The sequence below is a fragment of the Macrobrachium rosenbergii genome, chromosome 36, assembly GCF_040412425.1.
Source record: "Macrobrachium rosenbergii isolate ZJJX-2024 chromosome 36, ASM4041242v1, whole genome shotgun sequence".
NCBI classification, from domain to species: domain Eukaryota; kingdom Metazoa; phylum Arthropoda; class Malacostraca; order Decapoda; family Palaemonidae; genus Macrobrachium; species Macrobrachium rosenbergii.
In genome coordinates, this window is record NC_089776.1 from 30333016 (window position 1) to 30350147 (window position 17132).

Genomic DNA, 17132 nt, shown 5'->3' on the forward strand with positions numbered 1-17132 from the left:
TTCCTGAAACGTTGATATTTGGTCACAAATACCAACGTTTCAGGAAGTTTCAGAGTTGAGCAATGGCTTTGAAGCCCTCAAGTCTTAATGCGTATACAGTAGGTATTGATGTATAACGCAAAATTGATTTTTCCTTTAAAAAGTGTTTTTCACCAAGTCACCAACATACCAAGAGAAATGCGGCTTCTGATCTTGTCCTCCAGGTTACACAAATTGAATTACCCCCACCAACAAAGTGATTTTACCCGTTCTCTTCTCTGTACGTTGTCAAAAACGATGCAATTTATGCTGCGTCGTATATCGCCCGCAAACGAACGCGCTCGACAAAATCTTTGTTTACATAAAATGTAATATAACCAAATATCTACAAAACCAGTATCTTAAAGCCGCTAAAGTCTACATATTGTTTTACGTAGTTTTTTTCTACACTTTCCGACTACAAGAAGAGCTAATGAACCAAAACCCGTAAACACTCACCATATACATATTTTGTTGATTTTTTTTCAGTGGTCTGCTACTGTACTGAGGAAATTTCCGAAAAAAATCCCATCATGAAGATGGTGGAGTCACGTGAGGCTTGTTGCTGCATAAAAAGTAGATCCTCAACCAAATCTTTGTGTATTCGTGGAATCTGAAATAATGGAAATATGTAAGAAAACAATAATATTTTGAATCAGGAAAAATTATTTACACGTTTGAAGGTATTGTTGTTACATTTTTTTTCCATTTTGCAACCTTATTAAAAAGTAATCAACCAAAGAAATTAAAATGTAATATTTAGGTAAGTTGTTAACTGTTTTGACAAAGAAAGATTATGATATACAGCCAAATCTTTACGTATTCGTGGAATCTGAAATAATCGAAATATGTAAGAACACAATAATATTTTGAATCAGGAAAAGTTATTTACACGTTTGTAGGTATTGCTGTTACATTTTTTTTTCATTTTGCAACCTTATTAAAAAGTAATGAACCAAAGAAATTTAAAATGTAATATTTAGGTAAGTTGTTAACTGTTTTGACAAAGAAAGATTATGATATAGGGAAGGAGTAAAATAACACAACCAGGTTTCAGTGACTTTCAGCATTACGAATTGTTTAAAAAGATAGCAGATTAATCACGATGTCTTTCCCTTTGTGGAATCTTTTATTACTAAATACACTAAAATCCTCTACTTGAAATAGAATTTTAAGTGTTTGTAAGCCAATGGCACAGAGCGCATTATTTGAGAAGCGTATTTAATGCTGAAAAATATTCCAGCCATTATTTCATACCTAAACTATAAACTCTATAACTTGAACAAGAAGGCAGATGGTTACTTTAGATTAAGCTGGCCTTTGCAAGGCATAAAATCGAATAAGAACCAAGTCATAACCTGAGGTCTTAGTTCACACAACAGAGATGACGCTAAACGTCGTCAAGCAGGATAAAAAAAAAAAAAAATCCACTTATCAAATAGCAACAGGAGATTCAACATTCTCGGATATTCTTGATTTATGAAGAAAAAGGTACTGAACTTTTGACACTAATACAATAGATTTTTCTTCGTAAATCAAATTTTCGTGTAGGAAAAAATCGAGGTTAAAAACTCGACTGTCGTCAGCCCAAAGCTAAATGAAGAAAAAGGGTAGAGGTTTGAAGTTAGCGGTTCAGTGAAAAAATTGTTTTGTTTGCTATTTGGACAAGCGATAATTGATCGTGCTTTCAAGATAATATAAACAAAGTACTTATCCATTAGGGTGCCTAACATTTAATAATTCATTGTATTAAATAATCCCAACCTTAAATTGAAAATGGTGCCAAAAAAAAAGAAAAAAAAAAAAAAAAATGAGCCGACGGGTTGGATGAGACTTTTCCAAACGGATGCATATTTTCTCCTGCTCTTCTTGCAAAATTTGCCGAACGACAAATCGCCATTCAGGAGAACGACAAACCACCATTCAGGAGAACGACAAACGCCATTCACGAGAACGACAAACCACCATTCAGGAGAACAACAAACGCCATTCAGGAGAACGACAAACCACCATTCAGGAGAACGACAAACGCCATTCACGAGAACGACAAACCACCATTCAGGAGGAGAACAACGACAAACGCCATTCAGAACGAGAACGACAGGAGAAACCACCATTCACGAGAACGACAAACGCCATTCACGAACGAACGACAAACCACCATTCAGGAGACCGACAAACCGCCATTCAGGAGGACGACAAACCACCATTCAGGAGAGGGGTCTTACCTGACTTGAGCGACATCCAATTTCGCCCACCTCCTCAAGAAAGAAAAATTCTGCCTTCTTAACCTTAAACAGTCTCAATTCGATATTGATGTTCCGATACTTTTTGAAAGGATTGTTGTTCTTGCATAACATTAGGATCCAATATTTGCTTGCATTTCTTGTTCCGAGTAATCAGAGTTAGTAGACTCAGTACTTTCGTTTATTCTTTGTCTTTCTTCTTCGAGGATTAATCCATCTACTGAAGTAAATAAAAGAAAATAAATCTGTGAGCAAAAAGGGATGTTTCTTCTTGACTCCAAGTCTGCCCTATCGTTCCGTTTTTTTTTTTTTTTATATATCTGACAATTATAAATGCTATTTTAAATCTTTATCACATCTTGCTTTGCCTCCGGGAGAACGGAAACTAATGTCCTCTTTATTCTGCCAACTACACATCGTTCTGTTATATAAGAAAACAACTTACTTCCCTCCCCCTTCAAAAAGAGGAAATGACAACATTGTTCTATGTGAAATGAATATCAGCTGCATGGGATACGTGGTACAGACAAGTTCTTAAATAAACAATTCTTTCATACCGTGTCTGTTTGCAAGACATGTTAATTACCAAAGTTTTGGAAAAGAATTAAATGCTGGTTCGATCCAATCACGTGTTTTATGAGTCTTTTTCGGCCGAGGCTTCTGTTTTTTAATATGAGTTCTGAAATTAGAGATTCTAGTTCCGAGGCTTCGGTGTTTTAGTATGAGTTCTGTAATTAGAGATGCTAGTTAAGTTAAAAATATATTCAAAGCTCTCAATCGTTTTTCTCGGTAACCAGGATCTATCTATATCAGTTAAAGCCCCTGTCACAGCCACCACGCAAATATGGAATTAACCAATAACTTCTCGGTAAATTCGATTAAATTGCCTCCTCAACTGGAGAGCTTTAGAAAAACCATTGAAGTGGTTAACTGTTATAAGAATAGAAGATGAGAGTTTTGTGATTTATTTACCTAATGATCATAATCCCTACCTGAATCTGAAACTTGACTTTTAAAACTGTTTACGTGGGAGTATACAAGCATAAATCTAAGTGTTCTAAGTGTGGGCGTCTAATTGCTAGCTGAGAAGCAGGATGTTAAAAGATATATATTTCTGGCATATGAAACCTGTATAAAATGATGATAATTATTCCATAGCTGAATAAAAGTTATTGCAGGAGAGAAGTGTTGAATTAAGAAAATTGTTATCGATTGGTTTGAAAGGCAAGTTTGTTTTGGGATTCTCAATGGTCTTGAAATTACTTCTAAAATAACTTTCACAATAGATTATTAACATATGTTATTAAATCATAGATATGGCTGTCTAGTGAATAATTTCTTTCTCAGCACCACTACTGAAAGAAAACTATTTTACTCGTATTAAACCTAACTGAGAACGGTAGAAAGTGGTTACTCTTCTACAACCCTGCGTGGGGAAACAGGAACTAATAAAGGAATTACCACATTGCCATTTTGTTGAAATTATGTTAAAAGTGAAAACACAGAGTGGTTTTTGGTCTGCCTCTATTTGTATGTATATTAGTTAAGCGGATGACCAACCATTAATGTCGAAAAAATGTTTGCCTGTGAAAATCTGGAATTACTACGTGCTTAAATACACACCGAAAATTTTTTAAAAATCTGAACGCGTCGCTCAAAAAGAATATTATACAACATTTTCCGTTTTATTATGAGAGAAAATATAAAACATAAACGTAATGGCCCTATTAAAGCACAGGCTCCGAATGTTTCTATTTGCAAATAAATTTCAAAGTAAGGCTATATTTTGATTACCGGATGTCGTATGATGAGGAATTACGATTCTCTGAAAAGTTTATTTGCATAATCACTGAACTAATGAAATGTTTTAGGGACAGTTTACGCAAGAGTTTATTCTGAACACTCGTTTGATAATTCCCCAATGGTGTCTGTTCAATAATAACATTGCTATAATACTATTAACTGCTTAAAAAGAGGTTGATGGATCATGGCGACATATTTCATATGCAAATTTCTACAGCCCCGGTTACTGATAACTCTCTCTCTCTCTCTCTCTCTCTCTCTCTCTCTCTCTATCTCTCTCTCTATATATATCTCTATATATATATATATATATATATATATATATATATATATATATATATATATATATATATATATATATATATATATATATATATATATATATATATATATATCAATACGAAATATATATATATATATATATATATACTATATATATATATATATATATATATATATATATATATATATATATATATATATATATATATATATATATATATATATATATATGCAGTATGTATGCATGTATGTACAGAATATATGATAGGTCTTACCTACATACCTTTTGTTTTATATCACTGATCTCCTGCGATACGACATATCAATCACGAAACCATTTTCAATCGAGTAAAATAATTACCTTTAAATTCACGCTACATAAAAAGGAGACAATCTAAAATATGGAGGTGGACATGCAAAGGAAATGTATACCCTGACAACATATTGATATCCAATGAAATCACAATCACACAATCAGGTCAACTCTCGAATGTAGGTTATAGGACACCAACTGGTATTATAAAAGAAAGAAATTTGCTGAATATATCAAAATTACAAATTCAAATTTATTCTCGCCCAAACATCAAGTCATATTGCCGATCCTTAAATAATGTTCCACTAACGACGCGAAATATGAGGGAAATAATGACCTAATTTCCATTGTAAAATAAATTACATTAGTTCTCGCCACGATCAAAAGAGTAATCGAACACCAGCATTTATCGTCCGTGTAATTTGTATTTCCTGAATTTACATAAGTGAGTAGAGGATTATTTTACACAAATATTCATATGTTTGGAACTCACTCAAAGCTGCCATGCGGAAAGAAAATTTATTTACTGAATTTACATAATTGAGTAAATAACTTTTTAATAAAAATATTCATATGTTTGGAACTTACTCAAAGCTGCCATGCGGAAAGAAAATTTATTTACTGAATTTACATAAGTGAGCAAACAATTTTTTTACATAAATATTCATATGTTTGGAACTCGCTCAAAGCTGCCATGCGGAAAGAAAATTTGCATTTACGTTACATCGTTACAGATTACCCTTTTATCAATATAAAATATATATCCAGTGTAATAGCTTTCTAGTCATTTTCACATGTTTATGTGATTAATAGTGTTAATCATCATGAATCCATTAAACCAATTGCTCAGAGAAATGTCCCAATGGAATGAGTAACTTTCAAATAATTGAATATTACGGTGAACAAATACTCGTAAAAAACAATCATAGAAAATTATAATGGAGTATCTGTTTTCTCTCTCTCTCTCTCTCTCTCTCTCTCTCTCTCTCTCAAAACCCAGAATCAATTACAGCACCTGAAGCGAGGCATAAATTACAAAAGGCTGGAGCGAACTCTAAAAAGGGCGAGGGATTGAAAAAATAAATCCTTTGAAGAAAGAACATTAATTCTCGCAGGTTATAAGCAACCACTTTTCTGCCGTATAATAACACAAAAAAATCTTAAATCAAACTGCCATAAGCAGTATATTCTTGAACAGCAAAGAATAATTTAGTTAAAAGGTAATTAACTCTCGAATACTTCCTTTTAACGCCGCTATGATAAATTACTAAATGATATTACGATTCCTTCCAACTTTTCCTTTTTCTGAAGTTACTAAATAAAGTATCTTATATATATATGAATATATATATATATATATATATATATATATATATATATATATATATATATATATATATATATATATATATATATATATATATATATATATATATATAACCACGAATATCGTTTAACACACATTTTCATTATAAGGAGAATTATAACTGATAAGTGCTTCGTCACTTCCCAGTTATAATTCGTATTGAGTGTAAGTAATTCCCAAGGTATAGTGAAATGGATATAAAACGACTTTTGCGACTGAATATTGTGAATATCACCATAATAACTCATATACACACACGCACACACACATAAATAAATAATTTTTTTTTTTCTTGATGTACCCTCGTAAAAGGACGAAGCTGTAATTGAGTGACACAAGTCGCCTCTTAAAGAAGATGGTATAATGCTGCTGAGGATATTTAACATAATATTCCATTACCTTTAGTTGATAGTAACTTTTTTACGCCATTTCTTCTGCATTATCTCAGGACCTGACTTTCTAACACATGTTCACTCAATACTTAAATTGGTGCATTCTGACAACTACGAAAATTTAAGACATAAATAATTATCTGAACTATTTCAGCGTGTCTTCCAGTTACATTCAGTTAAATCTATTTATTAAATAATTTCTTTAATTTCCTTTAGGAATCTTCATTTCCTACTTGATTGAAGAATATGTCTTTCCTACAATATTATATGATATAAAAATGTTGATTACATCTTTCCACCTGTACAATAGTTTATATACTTGCCACAGACAACGCGACAAGAGGAAAGTTGCTGGAATGCAAAAGTCCAAGAGTATCGAACAAAAGTTTGTTCATCGAACAAAAACTTTCTTCATCGAACAACAAAGTCTTCAAGACCGTTCATCGGCAAGCGTCTCTGTAGGTCTGAGGCTCCGTTACAAGTTCATTTGTTTTTGTTTTCATCGAACAACCAATTTTGACCGTCCCATCGAACAACAAAAGTCGTAAACCGACCGTTCATCGGAACAACAAAATTCGAACCATATATTTTCGAACAACAAAGTTCAAGACCGTTATATACGTTGTGCTGGTTTCGAACAACAAATTTTACAAGACCGTTTATTCAAGACCGTTCATCGAACAAACAAAAGCTCCAAGACCGCTCATCGAACAACAAAGTCTTCTAGACCGCTTCATCGACGGGCAACAGAAGGTCTTCAAAGTTCATCGGACAACAAAAGTCTTCAAGACCGTTCATCGAACAACAAAGTCTTCAAGACCGTAAGAACCGTTCATCCGAACAACAAAATTTTTCAAGTCCACCGTTCATCGAACAACAAAAGTCTGAAGACCGTTCATTGCAAGACCGTTCATCGAACAACAAAAGTCTTCAAGACCGTTCAAAAGTCTTCAAGACCGTTCACGAACAAAAAGTCTTCAAGACCGTTCATCGAACAACAAAAACAAGTCTCGAACAAGACAAGACCGTTCACGAACAACAAAAGTTCACCGTTTCGAACAACAAAAGTCTTTGTTCATCGAACAACAAAAGTCTTCAAGACCGTTTTGACCGTTCATCAACAACAAAAGTCAAGACCGTTTGAAAAGTCTTCAAGACCGTTCATCGAACAACAAAGTCTTCAAGACCGTTCATCGAACAACAAAACCGTCTTCAAGACCGCCAATTCAAGACCGTTCATTCGAACAACAAAGTTCAAGACCGTTCATCGAACAACAAAAGTCACAAGACCGTTCATCGAACAACAAAGTCTACAAGACCGTTCATCGAACAACAAAAGTCTTCAAGATATCGACCGTTCATCAACAAAAGTCTACAAGACCGTTTATCGAACAACAGAAGTCAAGACCGTTTCAGAACAAGACAAGACCGTTCATCGAACAACAAAAGTTTACAACCGTTCATCGAACAACAAAAGTCTTCAAGACCGTTCATCGAACAACAAAAGTCTTCAAGACCGTTCTACAAGACCGTTCATCGAACAACAAAGTCTTCAAGACCGTTCATCGAACAACAAAAGTCTTCAAGACCGTTCATCGAACAACAAAAGGACCGTTCAAGACAAACCGTTCATCGAACAACAACAAAAGTCGAACAAAAAAACAAGACCGTTCATCGAACAACAAAAGTCTTCAAGACCGTTCATCGAACAACAAAAGTCTACAGGGACCGTTCATCGAACAACAAAAGTCTTCAAGACCGTTCATCGAACAACAAAAGTCTACAAGGACCGTTCATCGAACAACAAAAGTCTTCAAGACCGTTCATCGAACAACAAAAGTCTACAAGACCGTTCATCGAACAACAAAAGTCTTCAAGACCGTTCATCGAACAACAAAAGCAAGACCGTTCATCGAACAACAAAAGTTCTAGGGACCGTTCATCGAACAACAACAACCGTTCATCGAACAACAAAGTCTTCAAGACCGTTCATCGAACAACAGAGGACCGTCTTACACAAGACCGTTCATCGAACAACAAACAATCGAACAACAAAAGTCTACAAGACCGTTCATCGAACAACAAAAGTCTACAAGACCGTTCATCGAACAACAAAAGTCTTCAAGACCGTTCGAACAACAAATCGAACAACAAAAGTCTACAGGACCGTTCATCGAACAACAAAACCGTTCATCGACTGCTCAACAACAAAAGTCTACAAGACCGTTCATCTAATCAAGACCGTTCATCGAACAAAAGTCTTCAAGACCGTTCATCGAACAACAAAGGTCTACAAGGACCGTTCATCGAACAAAAAAAGTCTACAGGACCGTTCATCGAACAACAACAAGTCTAAAGAGTCTCGAACAACACAAAGTCTTCAAGACCGTTCATCGACAGCAAGGTCAACAAGGACCGTCAAAAGTCTACAGAGACCGTTCATCGAACAACAAAAGTCTACAGGACCGTTCATCGAACAACAAAAACCAAGACCGTTCATCGAACAACAAATACAGGACCGTTCATCGAACAACAAAGGTCTACAAGACCGTTCATCGAACAACAAAAGTCTTCAAGACCGTTCATCGAACAACAAAAGTCTTCAGACCGTTCATCGAACAACTACAAGAATCGTAACAACAAAGTCTATAAGACCGTTCAAAAGTCTTCAAGAACATCGAACAACAAAGGTCTCAAGACCGTTCGAACAACAAAAAAGTCTTCAAGCTCCATAAGACCGTTCATCGAACAACAAAGTCTTCAAGACCGTTCATCGAACAACAAAAAAGTCGAACAAGACCGACCTTTCATCGAACAACAAAAGTCTACAAGACCGTTCATCGAACAACAAAAGTCTACAAGACCGTTCATCGAACGAACAACAAGACCGTTCATCGAACAACGTTCAAGAAGGCCGTTCATCGAACAACAAAGGTCTACAGGACCGTTTCGAACAACAAAAGTTTTCAAGACCGTTCATCAACAACCAAAAGTCTACAAGGCCGTTCATCGAACAACAAAGGAAGTCTTCAAGAACGTTCATCAAGAACAACAAAGTCTTCAAGACCGTTCATCGACAACAAAAGTCTCAAGACCGTTCATCGAACAACAAAAGTCTACAAGACCGTTCATCGAACAACAAAGTCTACAAGGTCATTCCAAGACCGTTCATCGAACAACAAAAGTCTTCAAGACCGTTCATCGAACAACAAAAGTCTTCAAGACCGTTCATCGAACAACAAAAGTCTTCAAGACCGTTCATCGAACAACAAAAGTCTACAGGACCGTTCATCGAACAACAAAAAGTCTTCAAGACCGTTCATCGAACAACAAAAAGTCTACAAGGCCGTTCATCGAACAACAAAAGTCTACAGGACCGTTCATCGAACAACAAAAGTCTACAAGACCGTTCATCGAACAACAAAAGTCTTCAAGACCGTTCATCGAACAACAAAAGTCTTCAAGACCGTTCATCGAACAACAAAAGTCTTCAAGACCGTTCATCGAACAACAAAGTCCACAAGACCGTTCATCGAACAACAAAAGTCTTCAAGACCGTTCATCGAACAACAAAAGTCTTCAAGACCGTTCAACAAAGTCTTCAAGACCGTTCAAGACCGTTCATCAAATCCGTTTTAACAAAGTCTTCAAGACCGTTCATCGAACAACAAAAGTCTTCAAGACCGTTCATCGAACAACAAAGTCTACAAGGCCGTTCATCGAACAACAAAGGTCAAGGACCGTTCATCGAACAGCAGAAGTCGAACAACAAAAGTCCACAAGACCGTTCATAGAACAACAAAAGTCTACAGGACCGTTCATCGAACAACAAAAGTCTACAAGACCGTTCATCGAACAACAAAAGTTTTCAAGACCGTTCATCGAACAACAAAGGTCTACAGGACCGTTCATCAGAACAACAACAAAAAAGACCGTTCATCGAACAACAAAAGTCTTCAAGACCGTTCATCGAACAACAAAAGTCTACAAGACCGTTCATCGAACAACAAAAGTCTTCAAGACCGTTCATCGAACAACAAAAGTCTTCAAGACCGTTCCGTAAGGCCGTTCATCGAACAACAAAAGTCTTCAAGACCGTTCATCGAACAACAAAAGTCTTCAGGACCGTTCATCAAGGCCGAACAACAAAAGTCTACAAGACCGTTCATCGAACAACAAAAGTCTACAAGACCGTTCATCGAACAACAAAAGTCTTCAAGACCGTTCATCGAACAACAAAAGTCTACAAGTCTTCAAGACCGTTCATCGAACAACAAAAGTCTTCAAGACCGTTCATCGAACAACAAAGTCTTCAAAGTCTACAACAAAAGTTCATCGATCGAACAAAAGTCTTCAAGACCGTTCATCGAACAACAAAAGTCTTCAAGACCGTTCATCATCGAACAACAAAAGTCTACAAGACCGTTCAAGGCCGTTCAACAACAAAAGTCTTCAAGACCGTTCATCGACCAAAAGTTCAAGACCGTTCATCGAACAACAAAAGTCTTCAAGACCGTTCATCGAACAAAAAGTCTACAAGACCGTTCGAACAACATCGAACAACAAAAGTCTACAAGACCGTTCATCGAACAACAAAGTACAGGACCGTTCATCAAGACCGTTCATCGAACAACAAAAAGTCTCATCGCAGACCGTTCATCGAACAACAAAAGTCTTCAAGACCGTTCATCGAACACCAAAGTCTACAAGACCGTTCATCGAACAACAAAAGTCTTCAAGACCGTTCATCGAACAACAAAAGTCTACAAGACCGTTCATCGAACAACAAAAGTCTTCAAGACCGTTCATCGAACGAATAAACAAAAGTCTCGAACAAACAAGACCGTTCATCGAACAACAGAAGTCTACAAGACCGCTCATCGAACAACAAAAGTCTTCAAGACCGTTCATCGAACAACCACAAAGTCTTCAAGACCGTTCATCGAACAACAAAAGTCTTCAAGACCGTTCATCGAACAACAAAAGTCTTCAAGACCGTTCATGAACAACAAAAGTCTTCATAAGACCGTTCATCTAACAACAAAGTCTTCAAGACCGTTCATCGAACAACAAAAGCTCTACCAAGACCGTTCATCGAACAACAAAAGTCTTCAAGACCGTTCATCGAACAACAAAGTCTTCAAGACCGTTCATCGAACAACAAGATCTGGGAGCCGTTAAGTGAACAACAAAAGTCTTCAAGACCGTTCATCGAACAAATAAAGTCTACAAGGCCGTTCATCGGAACAACAAAAGTCTGCGGACCGTTCATCGAACAGCAGGTCGTGAACAACAAAAGTCCACAAGACCGTTCATAGAAATAACAAAAGTCTACAGGACTGTTCACGAACAACAAAGCCCTGCGGCAAGACCGTCTATCGAACAACAAGTTTTCAAGACTGTCTATCGAACAACAAAGGTCTACAGGACCGTTCATCGAACAACAAAGGTCTACAGGACTGTTCATCGAACAACAAAAGTCTTCAAGACCGTTCATCGAACAACAAGGTCTACAGGATCGTTCATCGAACAACAAGCACCACAGGACTGTTCATCGAACAACAAAGTCTACAGGACCGTTCATCGAACAACAAAAGTCTACAAGACCGTTCATCGAACAACAACAAAGTCTTCAAGACCGTTCATCGAACAACAAAGGTCTACAGGACCGTCATCGAACAAATAAAGTCTACAGGACCGTTCATCGAATAACAAAAGCTCCATAAGACCGTTCATCGAATAACAGAAGTCTTCAAGACTGCTCATCGAACAAAGGTCTACAGACCGTTCATCGAACAACAAAAGTCTACAAGACCGTTCATCGAACAACAAAAGTCTTCAAGACCGTTCATCGAACAACAACAAGACCGTTCATCGAACAACAAAGTCTACAAGACCGTTCATCGAACAACAAAAGTCTTCAAGACCGTTCATCGAACAACAAAAAGTCTTCAAGACCGTTCATCGAACAACAAAGTCTTCAAGACCGTTCATCGAACAACAAAAGTCTTCAAGACCGTTCATCGAACAACAAAAGTCTTCAAGACCGTTCATCGAACAACAAAAGTCTTCAAGACCGTTCATCGAACAACAAAAGTCTTCAAGACCGTTCATCGAACAACAAAAGTCTTCAAGACCGTTCATCGAACAACAAAAGTCTTCAAGACCGTTCATCGAACAACAAAGTCTACAAGGACCGTTCATCGAACAACAAAAGTCTTCAAGACCGTTCATCGAACAAAAAGTCTTCAAGACCGTTCATCGAACAAAAAAAGGAGTTCATCGAACAACAAGAAGACCGTTCATCGAACAGCAGAAGTCAACAAAAAGTCCAGCAAGACCGTTCATCGAACAACAAAAAGTCTACAAGACCGTTCATCGAACAACAAAAGTCTACAAGACCGTTTCATCGAACAACGAAAAAGTCTTCAAGACCGTTCATCGAACAACAAAAGTCTACAAGACCGCTCATCGAACAACAAAGTCTTCAAGACCGTTCATCGAACAACAAAAGTCTTCAAGACCGTTCATCGAACAACAAAAGTCTACAAGGCCGTTCATCGACCGGTCATCCGTTCAACAACAAAGTCTACAAGACCGTTCATCGAACAACAAAGTCTACAAGGACCGTTCATAACAACAAAGTCTACAAGGACCGTTCATCGAACAACAAAAGTCTTCAAGACCGTTCATCGAACAACAAAGTCTTCAAGACCGTTCATCGAACAACAAAAGTCTTCAAGACCGTTCATCGAACAACAAAAGTCTACAAGACCGTTCATCGAACAACAAAGTCTACAAGACCGTTCATCGAACAACAAAAGTCTACAAGACCGTTCATCGAACAACAAAGTCTACAAGACCGTTCATCGAACAACAAAAGTCTACAAGACCGTTCATCGAACAACAAAAGTCTACAAGGACCGTTCATCGAACAACAAAACAAAGGTTCATCGAACAACAAACAAGACCGTTCATCGAACAACAAAAGTCTACAAGACCGTTCATCGAACAACAAAAGTCTTACAAGACCGTTCATCGAACAACAAAAGTCAGCAAGACCGCTCAGGAACCAAAAGTTCAAGATCATCGAACAACAAAAGTCTACAAGGACCGTTCATCGAACAACAAAAGTCTTCAAGACCGTTCAAACAACAAAAGTCTACAAGACCGTTCATCGAACAACAAAAGTCTTCAAGACCGTTCATCGAACAACAAAAGTCTTCAAGACCGTTCATCGAACAACAAAAGTCTTCAAGACCGTTCATCAAAGGCCGTTCATCGAACAACAAAAGTCTCATCGAACAACCGTTCATCGAACAACAAAAGTCTACAAGACCGTTCATCGAACAACAAAAGTCTACAAGACCGTTCATCGAACAACAAAAGTCTACAAGACCGTTCATCGAACACAACAAAGGTCTACAAAAGGACCGTTCATCGAACAACAAAGTCTACAAGACCGTTCATCGAACAACAAAAGTCTACAAGACCGTTCATCGAACAACAAAAGTCTTCAAGACCGTTCATCGAACACAAAAAACAAAGGCCGTCATCGAACAACAAAAGGAAGACCGTTCATCGAACAACAAAGTTCATCGAACAACAAAAGTCTTCAAGACCGTTCATCGAACAACAAAGTCTTCAAGACCGTTCATCCAACAACAAAAGTCTTCAAGACCGTTCATCGAACAACAAAAGTCTACAAGACCGTTCATCGAACAACAAAAGTCTACAAGACCGTTCATCGAACAAAAAAAGTCTTCAAGACCGTTCATCGAACAACAAAAGTCTTCCAAGACCGTTCATCGAACAAAGTCTTCAAGACCGTTCATCGAACAAAAAAGTCTACAAGACCGTTCATCGAACACAAAAGTCTACAAGGACCGTTCATCGAACAACAAAGTCTACAAGACCGTTCATCGAACAACAAAAGTCCGTTCATCGAACAGACCGTTCATCGAACAACAAAAGTCTACAAGACCGTTCATCGAACAACAAAGTCTTCAAGACCGTTCATCGAACAACAAAAGTTCATCGAACACCAAAGTCAAGGCCGTTCATCGAACAACAAAAGTCTTCAAGACCGTTCATCGAACAACAAAAGTCTTCAAGACCGTTCATCGAACACAAAAGTCGAACAACAAGGACCGTTCATCGAACAACAAAAGTCTACAAGACCGTTCATCGAACAACAAAAGTCTTCAAGACCGTTCATCGAACAACAAAGTCTACAAGACCGTTCATCGAACAACAAAAGTCTTCAAGACCGTTCATCGAACAACAAAAGTCCCAAAGACCGTTCATCGAACAACAAAAGTCTTCAAGACCGTTCATCGAACAACAAAAGTCTTCAAGACCGTTCATCGAACAACAAAAGTCTTCAAGACCGTTCATCGAACAACAAAAAGTCTTCAAGACCGTTCATCGAACAACAAAAGCTCCCAAGACCGCTTCATCGAACAACAAAAGTCTTCAAGACCGTTCATAGAACAACAAAAGTCCACAAGACCGTTCATCAACAACAAAAGTCGAACAACAAAAGACCGTTCATCGAACAACAAAAGTCTACAAGGCCGTTCATCGAACAACAAAGGTCTACAGGACCGTTCATCGAACAACAAAGTCTACAAGACCGTTTCATCGAACAACAAAAGTCTTCAAGACCGTCGAAACAACAAAAGTCTTCAAGACCGTTCATCGAACAACAAAAGTCTTCAAGACCGTTCATCGAACAACAAAAGTCTTCAAGACCGTTCATCGAACACCAAAAGTCTATAAGGACCGTTCATCGAACACCAAAAGTCTACAAGGCCGTTCATCGAACAACAAAAGTCTACAGGACCGTTTCATCGACAATCGAACACCAAAAGTCTACAAGGCCGTTCATCGAACAACAAAGTCTACAAGACCGTTCATCGAACAACAAAAGTCTTCAAGACCGTTCATCGAACACCAAAAGTCTACAAGGCCGTTCATCGAACAAAAGTCTACAAGACCGTTCATCGAACAGCAAAAGTTCAAGACCGTTCATCGAACAACAAAAGTCTACAAGACCGTTCATCGAACAACAAAGTCTTCAAGACCGTTCATCGAACACCAAAGTCTACAAGGCCGTTCATCGAACAACAAAGGTCTTCAGGACCGTTCATCGACACCATCGAACAACAAAAGTCTACAAGACCGTTCATCGAACAACAAAAGTCTTCAAGACCGTTCATCGAACAACAAAAGTCTTCAAGACCGCTTCATCGAACAACAAAAGTCTTCAAGACCGCTTCATCAACAACAAAAGTCTGCAAAGGCTCACCATCGAACAACAAAAGTCTTCAAGACCGTTTCGAACAAAAGCAGAATCGAACAACAAAGTCTACAAGACCGCTCATCGAACAACAAAAGTCTTCAAGACCGTTCATCAACAACAAAAGTCTTCAAGACCGTTCATCAACAAATAAAGTCTACAAGACCGTTCATCGAACAACAAAAGTCCAGCAAGACCGTTCATCGAACACCAAAAGTCTATCGAACAAGGCCGTTCATCGAACAACAAAAGTCTTCAAGACCGTTCATCGAACAACAAAAGTCTACAAGACCGTTCATCGAACAACAAAAGTCTACAAGACCGTTCATCGAACAACAAAAGTCTTCAGGACCGTTCATCGAACAACAAAAGTCTTCAAGAGCCGCTCGAACAACAAAAGTCTACAAGACCGCTCATCGAACAACAAAAGTCTTCAAGAATCGAACAAAAGTCTACAAGACCGTTCATCTAACAACAAAAGTCTACAAGACCGCTCATCGAACAACAAAGCCAAGACCGTTCATCGAACAAAAAGTCTACAGGACCGTTCATCGAACAACAAAAGGTCTTTCAAGACCGCTCATCGAACAACAAAAGTCTACAAGACCGTTCATCGAACAACAAAGTCTTCAAGACCGTTCATCGAACAGCAAAGTCTACAAGACCGTTCATCGAACAACAAAAGTCTTCAAGACCGTTCATCGAACAACAAAAGTCTACAAGACCGTTCATCAACAACAAAAGTCTACAAGACCGTTCATCAACAACAAAGTCCACAAGACCGTTCATCGAACAACAAAAGTCTCACAAGACCGTTCATTTAACAACAAAGTCTTTCAAGACCGCTTCATCAACAAACAAAGTCTTCACCGCCATCGAACACCAGCCCAACAACAAAAGTTCAAGACCTCATCAAAGTCGAACAAGGCAAAAGTTCATCGAACAACAAAAGTCTTCAAGACCGTTTCATCGAACAAAAGTCTTTCAAGACCGTTTCATCGAACACCTCAAAGTCTACAAGGCTTCATCGAACAACAAAAGTCTACAGGACCGTCATTACAGCAGAACAACAACAAAGTCCACAAGACCGCTCATCAACAACAAAGTCTACAAGACCGTTCATCGAACAACAAAAGTCTTCAAGACCGTTCATCGAACACCAAAGTCTACAAGACCGTTCATCGAACAACAAAAGCTCTTCAAGACCGTTCATCGAACAACAAAAGTCTATAAGGCCGTCTTATCGAACAACAAAAAGTCTTCAAGACCGCCTATCAACAACAAAAGTCTTCAAGATCACCATCGAACACCAAAGTCTACATATACGTTTCATCAACAACAAAGTCTACAGGACCGCTCATCACAGCAGAAGTCGAACAACAAAAGTCCACAAGACCGCTCATAGAACACA

At 37.7% G+C, this 17132-nt stretch overlaps 1 protein-coding gene across 1 annotated transcript; it reads left to right on the forward strand.

Annotated features, from left to right (window-relative positions):
- Positions 1-6698: 6698 nt before the first annotated feature.
- On the forward strand, positions 6699-17126 carry LOC136824980 (uncharacterized protein DDB_G0290301-like). Its single transcript, XM_067080966.1, has 11 exons — positions 6699-6878; positions 7089-7850; positions 8990-9572; positions 10065-10314; positions 10701-11017; positions 11467-11698; positions 11840-12107; positions 12666-13136; positions 13672-13840; positions 15135-16002; positions 16415-17126. Exons 1-11 carry the CDS (start codon positions 6699-6701, stop codon positions 17124-17126), a joined length of 4812 nt encoding a protein of 1603 aa, XP_066937067.1.
- The last annotated feature ends 6 nt before the right edge of the window (positions 17127-17132 follow it).

Excerpts from the sequence above, each read along its gene's own strand:
- LOC136824980 (XM_067080966.1), top strand. The coding sequence starts at position 6,699 with ATGTTGATTACATCTTTCCACCTGTACAATAGTTTATATACTTGCCAC. Across the intron at positions 10,315-10,700 it reads CCGTTCATCGAACAACAAAG|TCTTCAAGACCGTTCATCGA; the intron begins GTCTACAGGACC and ends GAACAACAAAAG. Across the intron at positions 12,108-12,665 it reads ACCGTCATCGAACAAATAAA|TCTTCAAGACCGTTCATCGA; the intron begins GTCTACAGGACC and ends TCGAACAAAAAG.